Source organism: Thermobia domestica, chromosome 11 (genome assembly GCF_964235325.1).
Source record: "Thermobia domestica chromosome 11, izTheDome1.hap1.1, whole genome shotgun sequence".
NCBI lineage: Eukaryota > Metazoa > Arthropoda > Insecta > Zygentoma > Lepismatidae > Thermobia > Thermobia domestica.
In genome coordinates, this window is record NC_137464.1 from 211,548,751 (window position 1) to 211,567,375 (window position 18,625).

At 35.0% G+C, this 18,625-nt stretch overlaps 1 protein-coding gene across 1 annotated transcript in view; it reads left to right on the forward strand.

Annotated features, from left to right (window-relative positions):
• Nucleotides 1–18,625, forward strand: part of LOC145664704 (extracellular serine/threonine protein CG31145) — a 581,685-nt gene that overhangs the window by 474,355 nt on the left and 88,705 nt on the right. The window contains exon 3 of the mRNA XM_081731569.1: nt 6,325–6,403. Coding sequence (XP_081587695.1) covers nt 6,325–6,403 — 79 coding nt within the window. The remainder of the gene's footprint in view (nt 1–6,324; nt 6,404–18,625) is intronic.

Consider the following 18,625-nt stretch of genomic DNA (forward strand, 5'->3'; position numbering starts at 1 on the left):
CTGGTTGCATTTTGTAGAAACCTCTCGACTTACTATCTATTTTCTGATTGCATTTTGTAGAAACCTTTTGATTCATTATCTATTTTTCTGGTTGCATTTTGTAGAAACCACTTGGCTCACTATCTATTTTTTCGGATTGCATTTTGTAGAAACCACTTGACTATCTATTTTTCTGATATTCTTCGTTGTCTTAAAGTTATCCACTAAATTAAAAACAAATAAGGCTGAATTTAGGGATGAGCCTTAAATGCTTAATCATAACACTTTTGTAATTGTATATGTGTACCAAAGAATTAAAACTTGAATCGATTCAAAGTTATTTCATTCTGTTGAAAAGGGCATCTTGTACCTACCCTATGCATGTACAGGTTAAGCAATGTACATTTTGACGTTGGGAGAATGGTACCAGTTTCTCACTGTTACCATTAAATGTCGATTTCTATGTTGTGTGCCTTCCAATCTAGTGAGGAAAACTGAAGTAGGAGTCGTCGTCGTCATACAAAAAACCCTTTTTCATTTCACATAACAAGCAGGTTGTTCTGAAAACCCCCTTTAGAAATGGTGGCTATAACTCTCTTTGTGTATAATATAATATAGCACCTTATTATATCACCGTTCGCGGTGGTGTATGGAGAAAAGACCCCCATAATGTCTTCTTTTTGTAATGTTTGTTTGGCATGTGTGTGTGTGTGTGTACCGTAGATATAATGCTGCGTCAGCAGTTGTGTTGATGGATAGCCTTATACGTGATAAATTTAATGATTTTTCCTTCTTTTTTTATTCTTTCTTAAAAAGAAAAATTACATATATAAAAAGAATCTGATTTCTTGGAAGGAAAAGTGAAAAGATACCTTCTTTGCGAGGCGAAAATGAATTCAGTTTGAGAAGATGAATAGCTATGAATAGATAACTCTATAGCGTGGACTTTGGTTGGTGGCTGTTGAAGGCATTTCGTTCGTGCCGTCTTTTTCAATGTCCTTTTCCCCAGCTATAGCCTTCCTTTGACCACTGCGTAAGTTACCGTTGTCACGAAAAGAACCAAGAGAAAGGGATGGCAGTTTTGCTGAGCGTTGACAGATTATTAATTATGGGCTATTTCCAAAGAGCCAAAGATTCAGTTGTTTGAAAAAAAAATGTAAGAAAAGAAGTTGTTGATTCCAAGATTGATTGCATCTCTGACCCAATATCCAAGTATATTTGCTTCCGGACACTCCTAAGCAATCATCTAAAAAATTGAAGCAATCATGTTTAAAAAAAAAAATTGATACGGCTAATATTTCTTTAAATTTGGTATTGCTCTGTACCCTTTCTCCACTATAAATCAAGATGTATCTGAATGTAGTTTGTTGCACAACATTCTTTTTGTAAATAGTAAAAGTGTGTGTGAGGACTATCTTATATACACCGAAGTCATGACGAATTACTTGAACAGTACACATTAAAACAGAATAAACTCAAAAAATCAAAGAAAGTTAAAAAGGAAACCATGATTAAGTATTATATCCTTTTTTTAAATTCCTGTTTGTATTGCATTAAAAAAAAACAAAAATGCAGTTATTTCAAATTGCATTAAATATTCAGTTCTTGCTGGCGGACTGAACAATTGTTTGTTTGCTTGTTCACCCTGATATCTGAGAAAGGATATGGCTTCTAGTGTAATTTCGTGACTGTGACAAGATTCTATAAGGGTAAGAACATTCGAAGGAAGTATGGATTAGATCACCTACGTATCACAACTTACGCTACGACTGCTATCTGGTAATATCTGACGACGTCTAACTAGCACTGTATATGTATTAGCTCGAGACCTCTGGGTCCTATGTCTCCCGACAAACAATGTATCGACGGCTACACGAGATGCTTTTTATGCAAAACTGCCCACTATTCATACTACGACACCACCAGGATTGTTTAACATGATGTCTACCCCACCATGAGTGGACTCTAAAACATCGAGCTGGAGTTCTGATTACTGATGAATTCCCGTTCACTTTGCAGAGTGATTTTCGATGTCTGTATGTGTATCGAGGATCAGAAACACGTTATGACCCTGTCAGGTTTGTGGAACTAAATTTTTATAGCGGTGCCAGGTTATATGTTCCCTCATGGTACTGTGACGGATGCGATCTATTGGTACGTTATTCTGCAACAACATATTGAATTTTTCCATTGTGCATATGACTCTAGGTTTCTTGTGATAGACGATAATGTCCGTCTATACAGGTAGCAGGTAGTGGGAAGATACCTGAAATCCGCGTTTGGAGTAGAAACCACACTCTCCGTAACTTAATTCAATTGAACGTCTGAGATGCACTTGGACGTCGGATTGCAACCCAAATTCTACCACCCTGGACTCTGAATGGCCTCCGACAGATGATTGTGTAAGAGTGGGATGCATTTCACAGGAGCTGCTGTACACATCCAAGTACGCAGATAGGAATTGGTTCCTCGCCCTCATTCGTATGTCAATTTCTCCCAGTTTTCCTTATCTTATGGGCATGAGTGTATATGTACGATAGGGTTGCCAGATGTCCTGCAGGATTGTCCTCTATTTTACATGTATATACATGTATATACAGGATTGTCCTCTATTTTACCATCTATTTTCCTGTCATGTGTGACAGTTGTGCATGACGCGCATTTGTCCTGTATTTGCTTGCTGACAGTTCAAACTTTAAGTCATATCAAAGGTTATTCTCATTATGCTGACTTAATGAAAGAACTGTAACATTATACTCTCTGAGTATTCTTTTATCTTAATCGATGCCGAGCTCGAATTTTGAAATCGATACATGAAAAAGAGCGAAACAAAGTTTTTTTTTTCTTTTATAGTGTAAACGCAGATAAGTAACACTTTCTATCTTGAATAACAAAAAAATTATTTGTATAATTTCATGCGTGATACCTAGGTGATGTTTTTATATTAGATGATTATAGTTATACAAATCACCTAAAGTTTAACAACCTTACAAGTTATTTCTTTTTTTTTTTCTTTGTTACTTTTGTTGAGGACCGTTGGTTATCAGTTGGTGTTAGAAAGGGAGCTTATGAAGTAGTAATCATTTCAGACGGTTTCTCCCGGGCGGGAGACACAGGGAAATAAAGTAGTACTGCGAAAATACTTGTAACCTTTACTAAGCACGATTGGAGATTTGCCTCGGGAGTAAATTCTTCCCTGAACAACCGCTGTAATTTTAAATTCTTCCATGGACAATCCCTGTAATTATCACTGTTATGAAGTTCATGAGCCTAATAATAATCAAAATATCAAATAATTAAATGTACTGTTAAAATAAGAAAGTTAATATTTTTAAATGCTTTAATGACATATGTATTGTAAATGAGGGGTGTAGACGCAAAAGTGGCAATCTCCGCTCGGCCGAAATTTTCAGGACGAGCGATTAATTGATATCTCGTAAACTCCATAAGATTTTAACGTACAGATTTTTTGGCATAGTAGATCGTAGCAATATTAAAGGTTGAATATAAATTTCCCCCAGAGAAAGTCCCTTATTTTTTGTAATTACTGTTTCAAAATTGGAGATTGGAAGTTTTGAAAATGAACGTGGATATTTTTTCACAAACATTTCCCTTTTGGGGAAATTTTCTCCCTCCAGGTGCACGATAGGGATATGCACTTTATACCGTTCGAAAGGCCGATTCATGCTGAAGAGAATGAGGTACGATGCATGATTTTAGGATACACAGTAATAATACTGTAGATACTTTACTAAACTCATTGACTAAAAATGTGTAAATAAAGCAAAAATTCAAACATTGGAAAAGTTCCTGGCACATTTCTATTTACTCTAGAATCATGATTTGTATCTCGCTTTGTTCCAAATAAGAGTAGGTTTCCAACGGTACCACTTCTATATATCTATAAATGTCCCTGAGAGGAGAAATTTAGAGCAAAAGGGCAATTTTCTCCTGAAAAAAAATCGATTTGGGCGGGATTTTCCCGCTTCTGGTACAGAATAGGAAAATTTGAGTGCTACATTTGGAAACTCTGCTTTATAAGGAAACCAACGAAGTACAAACTATGTTTCTACGATTAATAGGGGGATGTAGGTTAATTAAGAGGGGGTTTTACTGGGAGGATGTAGGTTTTGATCCAAACAGACTTCAGCGCTCGGTCGGGGACACTTAAAACAATACAGTTCCACCTCTAAGTCAATTTCTCAAAAAATTGGAGATTGCCACTTTTGCATCTACACCCCTCAAATATACATGCTTTTTTTAAAAAAAAAATTTCAAGGCTCGTTCTGTATTTTCAGTAGAAAAATACGATAACCTTATGTGCGATGAGTGTATATGCTCGCCGTTCGCCAGCGCTCTCCGCTATCCTTTTTATATATTCTTATGGAGTCACAATATTCACAATAAGAGAGATGTATTGAAAATTTAGTCAGATCTACTGTATATATATATGTTCGTATAGGACAAAATACCTACCGGAAATTCATACACAGAATTGAATAAGCTCTGGTAGTGTCGCCGTGTACTCCGAATGTAGTTCTTACCTTGCCGCGATAGTGCTACAAGTGTTAGCACGTTACCGCCACATACACATCTATGTATATATGAAATACTTCGAAAGAGTAAAGCCATTCAGAACACCACTTAGTGTAGCTCCTAATTTGTGTCGACTGACAGCAAGCGAAAGACTGTTTATCAGATTTTGTAAAGGTTACCATTGTTGTAATGTAAAGTAAATGGACCTATAGAAAAACATTGACAACATTAAGTTTCGTAGTTTTAAATATGCTTAATTCAAGAGTTTCGTATAGAAGTCAGAATATTTCAATTGCGGGATTTGTTGCTTTGGAATTGTTGAAGGAATGGATTCATTAGCTACTCGGTAGTTACTGGTTTCAGCCTCCGAAGGTATCTATAGAGCGCCGTTAGACGCCAAGCTGTTTCACTTATTTGTATACGTAGTTATACTGAAGCGAGCCCCCAGTTGCAACAGAAAAGAATGACTTTATAACATGAGTTTAATCTATTTTTCATTGACAATAATGAAACAAATAACATATTCTGTAAGGAATTAAATTAGATATATTTAGCAATATTTATTAGGTGATTACACAATTTGTTGAACTATGTAATCTATTTTCTTCTAATCCTGGAAATCTTTTGAGTTAACTTGTACAGAAACTTAACATAATTTTCTACCAAATCTACAAAAAGTAATGCTTATCAAAAGATCTAATTATTCCGTCATGTGATAAACATTGAATATTGTATATCTCTAATATCCTCCGGATCGAATCCTTTGCCTCCGGTAGGATGTATAATTCCGATTTCTTTAATCCAATTTGATTCCTCCCAACAAGCATTCTATCCTTCCTATGGATCGAATTCTTATATTCCGATGAGTTAAATAGTTCCAAGTTTCAATACGATTCTTTCGGCCAAAGTACTCAAACCAGTTTTTTCAGCTAATAAAGTTGCTTTTAGCACAAAGGGGCTGAGGGAGGGGGTAAGTAAAAGTGTACAATAAGGGTTGCCATCTTTCGAGACATACGCGAAAATTTCCTTTTATTTTTTTTATTTTATTTATTTATTTATTCATTTATTTTTTGATTTCTTGCTCTTGGTAGTAGTATGGTATGCAAAGAAGGCACACAAAAAACTAAGTAGGAAGATTTGGGTTTCTAGATATGGCAGTACTTCATTGTATGCTTCTGAAATATTTACTTTTGTCCTCTTCTATCCACGTTAATCCACTCAACTGTTGTTCGGTTCCGTCACCTGGTTCCATCAACTAAATCCATCGATTCAATCTATCAAGAACACTGAGTAAATTTATTTTCCCAAGTGAATCCGTCTTTTGATTCCACCAAAGTGAATCCAATTCCTTTCAGAGATTCGGTTCTTTCATTCCACTGAAGATTTTCCGAATCGTTCCAGAATTATCCATCACTAGTTTCTAATTTAACACTTTGTAGACATTGTTCTTTGTTTTATTATCAGTAAAAAATAGAAGAAACTCCGATTAAAATTTCACTTTCAAAGGTGTTACTGTCTGTTAAGATATAAAATTATGTGCTTTCAGCAATGAATGAAACAACATACTTTTTAAAAAAATGCACGGATTATCGATTCAATTTATCTTTGGGCAGTTTCACCATTCAAACTTTGAAACAGACAAAATTGTGAATGATTTTTTTTTTTTTTAATGGGAGGATAAGGGGAAAGATAACGCTGCTATTCAGTGACAAATCAATCTTCTTCTTTACATAGTGTTTTTTGTTCTGATTACCCAATTAGAGCTTTAGTTTCGTTTCAAGTTGATGATATTATCTGTTTTAATTCCAGGTCAGAAAGAGGGCGGAACTCAGCTGAAGCTCATTATCGAATACCCGCAAGACATACAAGCGTTGTTCAAACCAATGAGGTATGTACTTTCTTTTCTTTCTTCTTCTTTTTTTTTAAATGTGTATATGTCATTTGTAGAAAAGTGTGTTAAACATAAACTATACGAAGACAATTAAGAAGAAATGAATGTTAATTATTTGGCCTGTTATTATAAATGAGACTTCTATTGTACGAACTTTACTCAAGCTATTTTCAAAATAATTTGACCATGCTATTACCCCATAAAGTCTCCTGAGGAGGAAGGTTCACAAACCGTGAGAGTTGAATTTTGATGAAAATTAGTGACAAGATTCAGTTCGAGTTGCTAAATAACGTAGTAATAGTCACTCGATGCGCAAATGCTTCGTTGAGCTGCTACACCGACGCCATTTTGAAATCCAGTAGGCAATATCCAAGAATACCCTTTTGGCACAAAAATTAGAATAATTTTGGTAAATCTGACTTCACTATTGTAAACTGGGATGGGGCACCTATATGTGGGAATACTTCCAGTGCACGATCGCCATCTTGAAAGGCACCATATTGAATGGTGGGATAATATTATAAATGGCAAGGAGTCATGTGGGGTATCAAATAGCACTGGAATTTACTCCTGAATCCATTTCCGTAACCAAAGTTTACATATCTATTTTCACTTCAGAGTTAAGAGCTCTCTCACTCACAGGAATATATAGAATCTATATCTATATCTATATCTATATCTATATCTATATCTATATCTATCTATCTATCTATCTATCTATCTATCTATCTATCTATCTATCTATCTATCTATATATATATATATATATATATATATATATATATATATATATATATATATATATATATATAAACTGTATAAAAATCATGGTTATTAGAATAGTAGCCACATAAAGCCTTGCTGTCGAGAAAGTACGTAAATCACTTAATTCCCTTATCCGTCTTAAGGGAATTTTTATGTCTATTTGCACTATCGATAACCAGGCCCGAAACGAGTTTTTTTTAGGGGGGGATGAATATGTTAGGGGAGCCAAGTCATTAAAAATTCTCTTACATATAACTAAATTGTGTTTTTTGTATTGAGGTTTGGAGGTGCCACGAAAAGTTTAAGGGGGAAGGCCTCCCTAGCCCCCTCTAGTTGCAGGCTTGTCGATAACTTCGCACCGATTATGAAGTTCGGAAATGTGCTTATTATGAACACTGGAAAAAAATCAGTGTTTGGATACCTTTAGAAACGACTTTTGCTCATTGTTCATGTTGAACTCCATGTGTAACATGTCCAAAAGTATTCTATCAGTGAGCAAAAGTGCTTGCGATGCCTCCTCCACTGCAAAAAATACAAAAACTGCTTTTAGACACAGTAGGACACTGTGCACATTACGACACTCCTTGAACACCTCCAGATTACACATATTCACTCCCTGTAGATACTGTATCGTTCAAAGTGTTTTAAATATGCCATACTAGATGCTGTTTTTAGAGAAGGAATGCTTTTGGACACGCGAAGCACGCTTTACCAACACTATTTCATCAATTTTCCCCTCAACACTATACTGAAAGTGTTTTTGATGGTGTTTTAATTTTTTACATTGTAATAGTATTTAAGGAGAACTGATCTAGACTACAAAATATTTGGAAACGACTTTTAGATATAGTTTGAACACTTTACACCTTATCGACTCTCTTTAAACACCCCCGAATAACACATATTCACTCCCCCTTTAGATACTGTTTTTTCCAAGTATGTTCCGGATGTGTTTGCAGAGTGTGACATAACTTTGCTTTCGAATAGTTTGTCAAGATGAAGTGTTTTAAATATGTTACACGAGACACTTTAAAAAAAAAGAATTTTTGCTTTTTGGACACACGAAGCACATTTTTTAAACGCTATGTTATCAATTTTCTCCTCAAAAATTATTCTAAAAGTGTGTAAATGGTGTTTTATTTTTTACAGTATCAAGGATGTTCAAAAATAGTGTAAAAATACATAAACTACTCTTAGACACAGTAGGACACTGTACACATTACCAACACTCTTTGAATATCTCTAGATGAGACATATTCACCCCTTGTAGATACTGTGTTGTTCAGGTATGTCCCAGATGTATCTACAAAATGTGCAGAATGTGTACCATCCCTTTGTTTCCGAACTGTTTGCCGATAAGAAGTGTTTTAAATATGCCATACTAGATACTGTTTTCGGGAATTAACGCTTTTGGACACGCTGAGGACACTTTATAAACACACACTTAATATTTTTCTCCCTCAACGTCTGTACGAGAAGTATGAAAATGCTATTTTATTTTCTTTACAGTGTACCTGAACTTGTGATGAGGCCAATGAGTATACTAGAAGAACTACATTTGAATATGTTCCCGTATATTCATATATCTCTATACACGGGAACATATTCAAAAGTAAAGTATAATATCTAGAAACTTATATTCATTGGACATTTTTAGAAACTTCAACGGTTTAATCATAGTTTAACGTGTCCTAACGTGTTCAATCAATGAACGAAAAATGTCTACTATGTCGCCTAACAGTAATTAATAAGAACTGGCGTAAGAATGTTCAAAGTGTACCTGAACTTCTGATGTGATCAATGAGTATAGTGGAGAAAATTACTTTTGAATGTGTTCCCGTATATTCATTGGACATACCAGAAGTCCAGGTACATTTTGAAAACTCTTATGGCAGTGCCTATTATGAAGTTTTAGGAGGCATTGTAGACATTTCTATTCACTGATAAACCACTTCAGGATATTTTTGGGCATATTAAACAATGACGAGGTCATTTCTAAGAAATGTCCAAATTATGATTAAACACTGATTTATTTTTGTAGTGCAGCAGGTAAACAAATACAGGTCAAAATTCGATCTCAAATTCTAAAAGAAAACTAAAAAGTAGACAACGAAATACGAATAATCATAAAGTAGAAAATGGAATTACCCACTCGAAATGATCTCTCCCAATGATAGTAGAACTTCAATGGTGATGATGTCAAAGAATCCCCTCCCAACTGATTAAGGATTTTGTCCTTAATCTGAACTTATGTATCGAAATTGTTGAGTTAATTTTGATGTTATTATTATACTACTGAAACGAGAATCTCTCAATAATATATAGACTCTATACACACCAGTAAAGCCTAAAGAAGTTGAATATCGGAGTTGAACCCTGGAGGGTATGCAAGGGAAGAAAAACTGTTGAAGAAACAACTCGTGCTAATTTGAAGAGGAAGCTCGTATAAGACTTCGCTCAAATAGCTGCGGTAACGTTTCATTGTTAAGGTAATGAATTAGGGATGGGATGTATTTTACTTTGCAAGTTGATTCAGAAGTCGAGAAAAGAGGAGCATTGTGCCTTCTTAATTAGTTAGCTAATATTCTTATTATTCCCTTATCCTTCTTTTGTTTTTCATGTTTCTTCTTTACTTTCTTTTTTATAATTTTCTTCCTTTGGGTTAATTTATTTTTCTTTCTTTCTTTCCTCAAAAAAGATTTTTTTAAAAATAAATCCATCGTGAATTTAATTGAACGTTTGCTCCTTGTGCGTTTATTTTAAGCGAAAAGAATTCTTCTGAACCAAATTTCTGAGAACATATATGTTTTTGAAAGAAATGAACAAACAAGAAAAATAGTTAAATTCTTTATATATAAATATGTATAAGTGCTATTTCACTAAAAACAGCAAAAATCATAAGCGACGTATTTTCTGTTCTGTAGGGAGGAAAAACCTGCTACTTGGATTAAGAGTCATAAAGCGTGGAACTTCACTATGTTTACTTGTTGGTGAATACAGTAGGATAAGTACCGTATGGATCGAGATGTTCAATAGAGGCGGAACTAGTGGTTATGTGTATACACCTCAATAAGCAAACACGTCTACAGTATGTCTAAGTTTCCCTTAATTTCCCTTGATAGACTTAATCTTAGAAATCCTCTCTGTTTATGGCTTTCCCAAGCGTAAATTTCAAGTCATGCTTGGAGTCCTGATAGCTTTGACGTATAAAGCTGTGTATGCTCAGACCAGATGAAAGAATGAAAGCTACGCAAGAATGCTTCGTTTTAGACTTAGCCTTAGAGGTTCTCTCTGTGTATGGCATTGCCAAGCGTAAATTTTAAATCATGCTTGACAGAGGTGTATCAATATAAAGGAATTCTAAGGCTAGCCCTATGCTATGTAGTATTGTCAAGTCTGAAACAAGTTTGCAGTCGAGAAACTAGCAAGTTTGCTATAGTCTTGGTTAAGTCTGCAGCCATGTAGATGCAAATTTGTGGAAGCCTACAGACTTAGCCTTGAAGGTTTGAGTAAGGCTATTAAACTCTGGAATGCTATTCCTAACATTTTTTTTTCTATTTTTCAAATCATCTATCAACTGTGTCCTTGTTTTTTTTTTCTACTCCTCCTGTCTTTCCTTTCATTTTCCCTTCAATTGTGTTATGAAGAAGTCAATTTCCTCGCAAGATGTGTCCAATCCAATTTGGCCTTCCTACGAAGGATGCTGGCTAAAAGCGTCCTCTCCTCTCCTGTGCGTTTTTAAACATCTTCTTTTGTTACTCTCTTCGTCCATTTTATCTTTCTACAACACCATATTTCGAAGCTTTCTAACTATTTATTATCTAATTTCTGTAATGTCCAAGACTCCGAAACACGTAATCCAGTACTCCCTTTATAGTATTTGACCATCTTCTCTCTTAGTCCAATGTTGAGCCTGCTAGTTAGGAGTGAGATTTTCTTGTTGAGTGCCTCTTTGGCTACAACAACACTTCACTTGATCTCTTTGGTACAGTAACCGTTTCTCATTAAAATACTTCCCAAATATTTGAAATTATTTACCTCTTCAAGCATTCTTTGATCTATTCTGATCCGTAAAGTGGTGTTTCCATGGGATTATGATTTTCGACTTTTCTATGTTGATTTCCATTCCTTTGGCATGATCTAGTTAAGTGCAGTGGGCTTCAGAGTTCTACAAGATGGAAGCCACATCAACAAAGACGGCGAAACCAGCTTTACCAACACCCTAAAAATCCACACATTCTTTCGGTTTAAGGCCTGTTGCAATTTTTCATTTTAAATACATTCTTTAAATTCTAATTTGGAGCACAAATCTTACGGGAAACATAATAGTGAATTTACCTTTGCATAATCATATATTCAGTGTATGTCTTATACTATACAGTATTGTTGAACTTAATTTTAGAAACTTTACTCAGTACAAAGAATTCGAACTATTCAAAACAACTGATGTTGCTAACACTTTTCAACCGATTTCTTCAATTTGAATTTATCATTTGATTATGTAAAATGTATTCGGTTACAGACCCATTAACTTACATATTAATTAACAGTGTAATTTGAAATGAATGGAAAATATTAAGTAATGAAAAGTTAATTATCTTCATTCCTCGTACTTTTATAATATTTATTAACTTGTAAAACAAGAACATGATAATAATTTCATGATGCGTTAAAGTTCAAAATGCATTCGATTTCATCCTTTCTAAAGAAATGGGTGATTCATTCGACCATTCATTTTCATCACCAAGGCATAGAAAGGATCTGAACTAGACATGCTCTTACAGGGAATCAAACCCTGGTATTCTATGCTGAAGACACGTTTGCTAACTATATATCCATGACGAAGCTCCAAAATATGTGAAATTATGTAAGTTTAGCTTAGACATAATTCATTGACCACCAATTCCACCTGTGTCTCAAGTCCACGATAATTCTGAACTTTAGGCTAGTAAAAATAATAGAAACTCATATTTATAATTTCTTTGTAAAATTAAAAATTCTATTTTTCGACATTTCTTTATTCCTTTCGGGCCGGGCCGTGCCGGATGGAATTAATTCGTCCGGGTCAGATAGAATGTTTCTGAGGACCACATCTGGCCCATGGCCCGTAGTTTACCCATCACTGTCCTAAACTCTCCTTACATGTGTCCCCAGAAAAGCAATATATTCTTTTCGAATTTCTCAATGGTTCTGGGCTCCAATACCCCTTTCCACTTTTCCATTCATTACACATCACTACTAAAAGCATTATTTCTAATTAAATTCATACTTTTTATACAAATTAGTAGTTGGTAATTGCTTTGAATGTCTCATTTTTTTCGAGTCGCTCTAAAATTTCTGTGAATCACTTTGCGTCACGACTCCCCTCCTTACTTATTCACCTGTGCTAATGCACGAAAGTGTTGAAATCTAAACATTTTAAAATAAATATTCAATAAGGCAGAAGCATCTATTGATATGAGAAAAGAACATTCTTATTTGATTTGTATTTTTGTGTTTTCTAAACGTAAAAGGGGAGAAAAAGAGAAAATAGATTATATGCAACAAAATACGCATACACATATATATATCACTAGGATCTCAATTTATGTGTTTGTTTCTCTTTCTCTTCGTTCCTGTATTGGTTTTATTTAGAAGTCCCATAAATTGTATGCGGGAACAAAAAGGGGATTAGATTTTCCTACAAGAAGAAGGCGATTAATCACAGGTACACTTCGCTTTAGAGCAGCCGAGCTGAATGCGATGGATAAGAACTTGTATATATATATATATTTTTTTCTTTTCTTTCTCGAATAGTACTGTATGTGTAGAAAACATAAAAGACATATTCAAAATGAGTTAATATAATATGAAAATAATAGGTACATTTCTTTGTGATGGAAATACATTTTTCTTCTAAAGTTAGCTTATGAGTCAGATGCTCCAGTATATGAAGCTTTAGATTTGCGTTTCAATAGTTTATAAAGGAGAGTCAACGTAACCCTTTCTTTTTTAAAATAAATAAATAAATAAATATTTGCAATAATTTCAGGTTCATACGATGTTTGAAGGAGAGGAAAGTCATAATAAATTGTTAATAGAATTTACTTGTTATAGGTATTTTGTCATTATTGGCAGGGCACTTGACGCAAATCAGAAGCTTCCATGTTCCGCGATCTTTCGCTGACTTCTTCGTCTTCACTTACGAATTTTCTGTTTTGATATTGTCCATTAATTGTAGTTTCCTTCGTCCCCTCCCTCTCTTTCCTGCCACCATACCTTCTAGCACGTCCCTCATGATATAGTTTCTTCATAGCCAATGTCCAAACCAGTTTCGCTTCCTCTTCTTAATAATATCTAAAACTGTTCTTTTCTCCCCCAACATGTTTAAGACCCTCTTATTCGCTTTCCGCTCGACCCACCTAGTACTCTCCATTCTTCTTCACATTCACATTTCGAAAGATTCCTGTCGTTTTTAATCATTTTTGCGTAATGTCCATGTTGCTTACCCATACAGTACAATATTCCACACGAAGCATTTTATGAATCTTTTTCTCAACTCTTTATTCAAGATCCCACAAAATAGTATTTTCTTCCTCCTAAAGGCTTCTTTCGCCATTCCTATCCTTGCTTTGTTTCACGTTCACACTTCATTTCATCATTAATAATATTAGCGAGGTATCGAAAACTAGTCAGCTGTTCTGTTTTCTCCCCTTCTACTTCTACATTTGACACCAACCCCTTTGTTCCAATCACCAGCTTTTGTCTTGGTAACATTTCCTTCTCATATTCTTTACAGTCCTTCCTCAAGTTTCTGACATCTTACTGATTGTCTCTTTAAAGTCTGCAACAACCGCCATATCATCTGCAAACCATATACAGCTAATCGTTCTACCTTCTACTGAAATGCCGTCTTCATGTTGTAGGCTCGTTTTCACTATCTTTTCTAGATAGATATTAAATAATGTAGGCGAGAGACAGCATTCCTGTGGAACTCCCCTTCCAGTTGGACCCTTCCATTGGACTGTCATTTCCTCCCCTATTCTAACATTTACTAGTTGGTTCATAATTATCAAAAATGTCTCACAGAATTAATTGAGTCGTCAGTTTTATGTTTTATTTCCTATATGATTGTATTTTTGTGATTTATTTATTTCGGGGACGCTTTGAGTTTTGTAAAAACTCGATTCTTGTTTATTTATTATCGTCTGGTTAAAAAGCAGGAGAAATCAGAGTATCCATCTTACATTGAAACACCTTGTGGTTAGTTACCAATAGACAGAACTACATCAACACTTTTTGGAACCCAAAGAGGGAAAGAAAGGAAAAATAAAACAGTTAGCAAGTAAATATTTAACACAAACCTTCTATACAAGAACAACGTGCCTTTATCGAAACTATGTCCAGGAGAGTTAATCAGGAACGTTCAGAGCACAGGAAAATCAACTAAATTACGAAAGTTGTGGGAAAAGAGAAAATTTGTATGGTTGTAGAAACTACATGAAAAAATTAAAATTATTTTTTAATTATAAAAGTTATTTACTATGTCTGGACGTGAATTTGTTCATTTAAAGGAGCTTCAGATACAGATCTTAAATATCAAATATATCCAAAATGGCAATATTACAGAACGGCAATATGCTTTCGAAAGCTTGAAAATTTTCTGACTAATAGCAGAAACTCTGATAATTCCGTAACTTTCCTAGAAGTTTAAAATTCCCTGGCTTTTCCAGGACATCCCGCTCATTCGCCACTGTGTATTGCAAGTAATACCAATCTCATCACAAGGAAGAGTATAGTGATGCGCACGAGACAAGATTTGAGGCTGTCTCGTCTCGAAAATGTTCATTAAAAGTGATGTCTCGACTCGAAAAGTGTATATCGAAAAGTGTATTGGAAGAGCTGTGTCTCGACTCGAATTTTGTCCGGAAAATTCTGTCTCGACTCGACTCTTGCGCATCCCTAGAAGAGTAACCAAAACCTTGCTGTAGCTTTTTATTTTTAACGTTCTTCTTTTTCTCGTTTCTTTTTGTTTTATTCTTCCTTAATTTTTTTCATTTCTGGTTTCGAAGGGGAGAGTTCGGATCCCCCCTTGGCTATGTTTCTGGGTGTGGGTAACAAAGCTGCGTCTAATGCGACCTTTAATTCCGACATAGGAATGTGGCTTTATCGAGAGGGAGGTTGTATTGTTCCATGGCTTTCTGTAGGTGCTCGGTGGGGTGGAGATCCGGAGAGTTACAGGCCATGGAAGGTGTTGGAATGTTTGCACTGTTTCTCGAACCATTCGTACACATAACGTGGCTATTCTTCATAACAGAACCATAACACAACGTAGCCCTAAAATTAGATAGATTTAATATAACACATATTGCCAAGGACACAGTCGTTAGTAAAGCCTACACTACTTAGGCCTAACCATAATGACAACTGAGGTTTCTAACATATTGCTAATTTAATTTTATCTCAATATTTCAGCCATAATGGAGCTTCGTGCTCCCAAATAATCCTCGCATAATAATATTTCCATTTAACACTGACTATAAATAAAATATATTAACCAATTCTTCATTATGTAAATCCACTGTTGTTATCCCTTCATATTATTCTATATCTTCAAAGAAATAAACAAACAATATAGCAATCATAAAGTAAGTGCTGCTCCAGTAAATACTTTCTGTAACTATACACATAACATGGCGTCTTCTTTTAGTTCAATATCATCATCTTACAATGGCTAATGTTTTTTTTTTTTTTTTTTTTTTTTGAAAATGCCATCGGTATGGTGGTAAAGTGCAACATAGTGAAATGTATTTAGTCTACCAGCAGATTTTGATATCGGATACCAGTCTACAATCATTAGGGTACCTAGTTTTTGCCAGGGGCGGCTTTAGGATTTTAATTTTGGGAAGGTCCGCTCACTTGCTTATAAATACATATTGCTAAGCTTTCGAATTGTGTATACGAGAGTTGGCCTAGCACATTTTAGACATCCTGTGTATTAAATACATAGTGTATATACAAGGCTAGACTTGAAATAAGGATTCTCGTCTCGTCTTGTCTCGTATTTTTTTGTGAAAATCTCGTCTCGATTCACGAATAATTCTTTCTTATCTCACCTTGATTCTCAAAAACCTCCTCTCGTCTTATTTCGAAATTTTTTCATCTTGTTTTGTTAGTTTTTGTACGAAATGTATGATGTCTTTTTCCCCTTCGTTTCACCTAGAAATGATCAGAATCCTTCCATATTACGTAAGATCCACGAACAACGTTTAAACTTTGTTTATAATTGGAGAAATGACTTCCGCATCTTTAAACGTTGATAAATACTCTCCATTGTGTTCGTACAATCACTTTATCAATTATAGCTTTTTTTCTTAAAAAATACTATGAATCATTTAACATTAAAACAGTGTTTAAGCTCTATGGCTTCACTACAAAATGTTTGGAAACAACTTTTAGAAACAGTTAGGACACTTTACACTTACCGACTCTTTTAAACACCTCCGGATAACACATATCCACCTTCTTTTAGATATTTTTTTAAGTATGTTTCAAATGTGTTTGCAGAGTGTGACATAAATTTGTTTCCGAAGTGTTTGCCGAGAAGTGTTTTAATGTCACACTACAGACTGTTTTTAAGAATTAACGCTTCTTGGACATACGAAGCACACTTTTCGAACACTATTTTATCAATTTTTCTCCTCAAAAACTGTTCAAAAAGTGTTTAAATGATGTTTTATTTTTTTACGGTGTTGGGTGAACTAGTGTTGGCCACGACGGCCATGATATTCGTGAAATTCCTCGTCTCGAAAACAGGACGAGGATTGTTATGTTTCAATCTCGACTTCAACTTAAAAAAGGTACTTCTTGATTCATTTTCGAGACCGAAATTCCTCACTTCCAGTGGTGGAACTAGAAGGTAAAAGCTTGGGGGGCCAGCAAGAATCCAGAATATCATCGGTGTATCATGAGTTTACTATAAACTTTCAAACTGGGGGGCCTAGGCCTCCCCGCCCCCGGGCTAGATCTGCCACTGCTCACCTCGAAAGAAACACTATCAAATGAAAATAAAAGATCGATGTTCTTTCTCCTCTCTGTTTTACCACTTACGGAATACGTTTTTCTTTTTAATAAGTACGGTCCTCAAGAATTTTATTATTGTCTGAACAAGATTAGTTGCCTTTATAGAACGAACGTTTCCTAACAGGTATTAAATTACCATTTACTCTCTTTGACATAAATCTACGTAGCTTCCTCTTTTTCTCGCCCTTTTTTTTTTTTTCATAAAGGAATCTGAATATCGTTGTTCAAAAGCTTACAAGATTGTCGGAGAGTTTTATTTTCTTCCGCTTTCTCTGGCGTTCCCAGAGGAAGAAGCGTCACCTTAGAGTGTGTAGCCCATCTCCTTTTGCATCTGCACATAATACAAGGTTCCTTCGCAGCCGTTTGTCTTGAGCACGGAAGGAAATCTTAAGTCTTCTTCTTCTTTTTTTTCCCCTTTAAATGCGAGGCAGAAGATACCCAAGGTACTGGTGAGGTGTGAGAGAAAGAAACGGTCGCTCGATAAGCATCTAAATAGTGTAATGCTTCACAACTCAAGTAACTTTTCGCCGCGTGCAAGAGATGCACAGTCAGTGTGACTTTTAGCTCACCAGTAGGTTTTCATCTTTCATTTAAGCCCTCACTCGGCAAAAAGGGTGAAATCGTTCTTTATCCCTCCCTGCAGCATGGCGGATAACTTTTATCTAAAAAAGATTTTCTTCCTCGCTTACTACCAATTGTCTCTGCTGAAATATATTTTATATGTTACTGCTTTGTAAGTGTGTATTTGTGTTGTAGAAATGTGACATGCATGCTGAATATAAAATGCATCTCCGCTCTCTCACGAATAGCAATATCTTTCACGATAGAGAAAACTAATGTAGTGATACTTTATGGTAAACTACACTAGAGTATACTACAATAAATAAATAAAAAAGTCGTTCAACCATCGGTGGAGTGACTTTTTTTCTCAGGGAGAGCTGTTATTTTGAATCCATTATTCGGAATATTTAATCCATTATTCTTACATTTATTGGATTATTTATTTCAATGCATTATTCCATTTAATCAGGGAAATTGGCACTTTCACAGCTTCCACGTAGGCCACGTAGGCCACATCCCTGCATTCATCCTATAATAACAAAGCGACGCAAGAGTAAAGGAGCACCAACAAAGGGAGGTGTTTTACTGGGTCATGACCCCCCAATTTCGTAACTCGGCTAATATTTGTAGATTTTCGAACATAACCATACTTGTTTAAACAGAGAAATGATTGGTGCAACCTAAAGATTTGATTTTAGGCCTCATCTGTACTCATTCTTCTCTTATAAAAATAATCTATTTCTAGCATTTTTTCTGAAATAGATGGCAGTAATTACCAATTATTTATAATCTTTTAAGATGCAGAATAAGACAGGTTCAATAGTACATAGA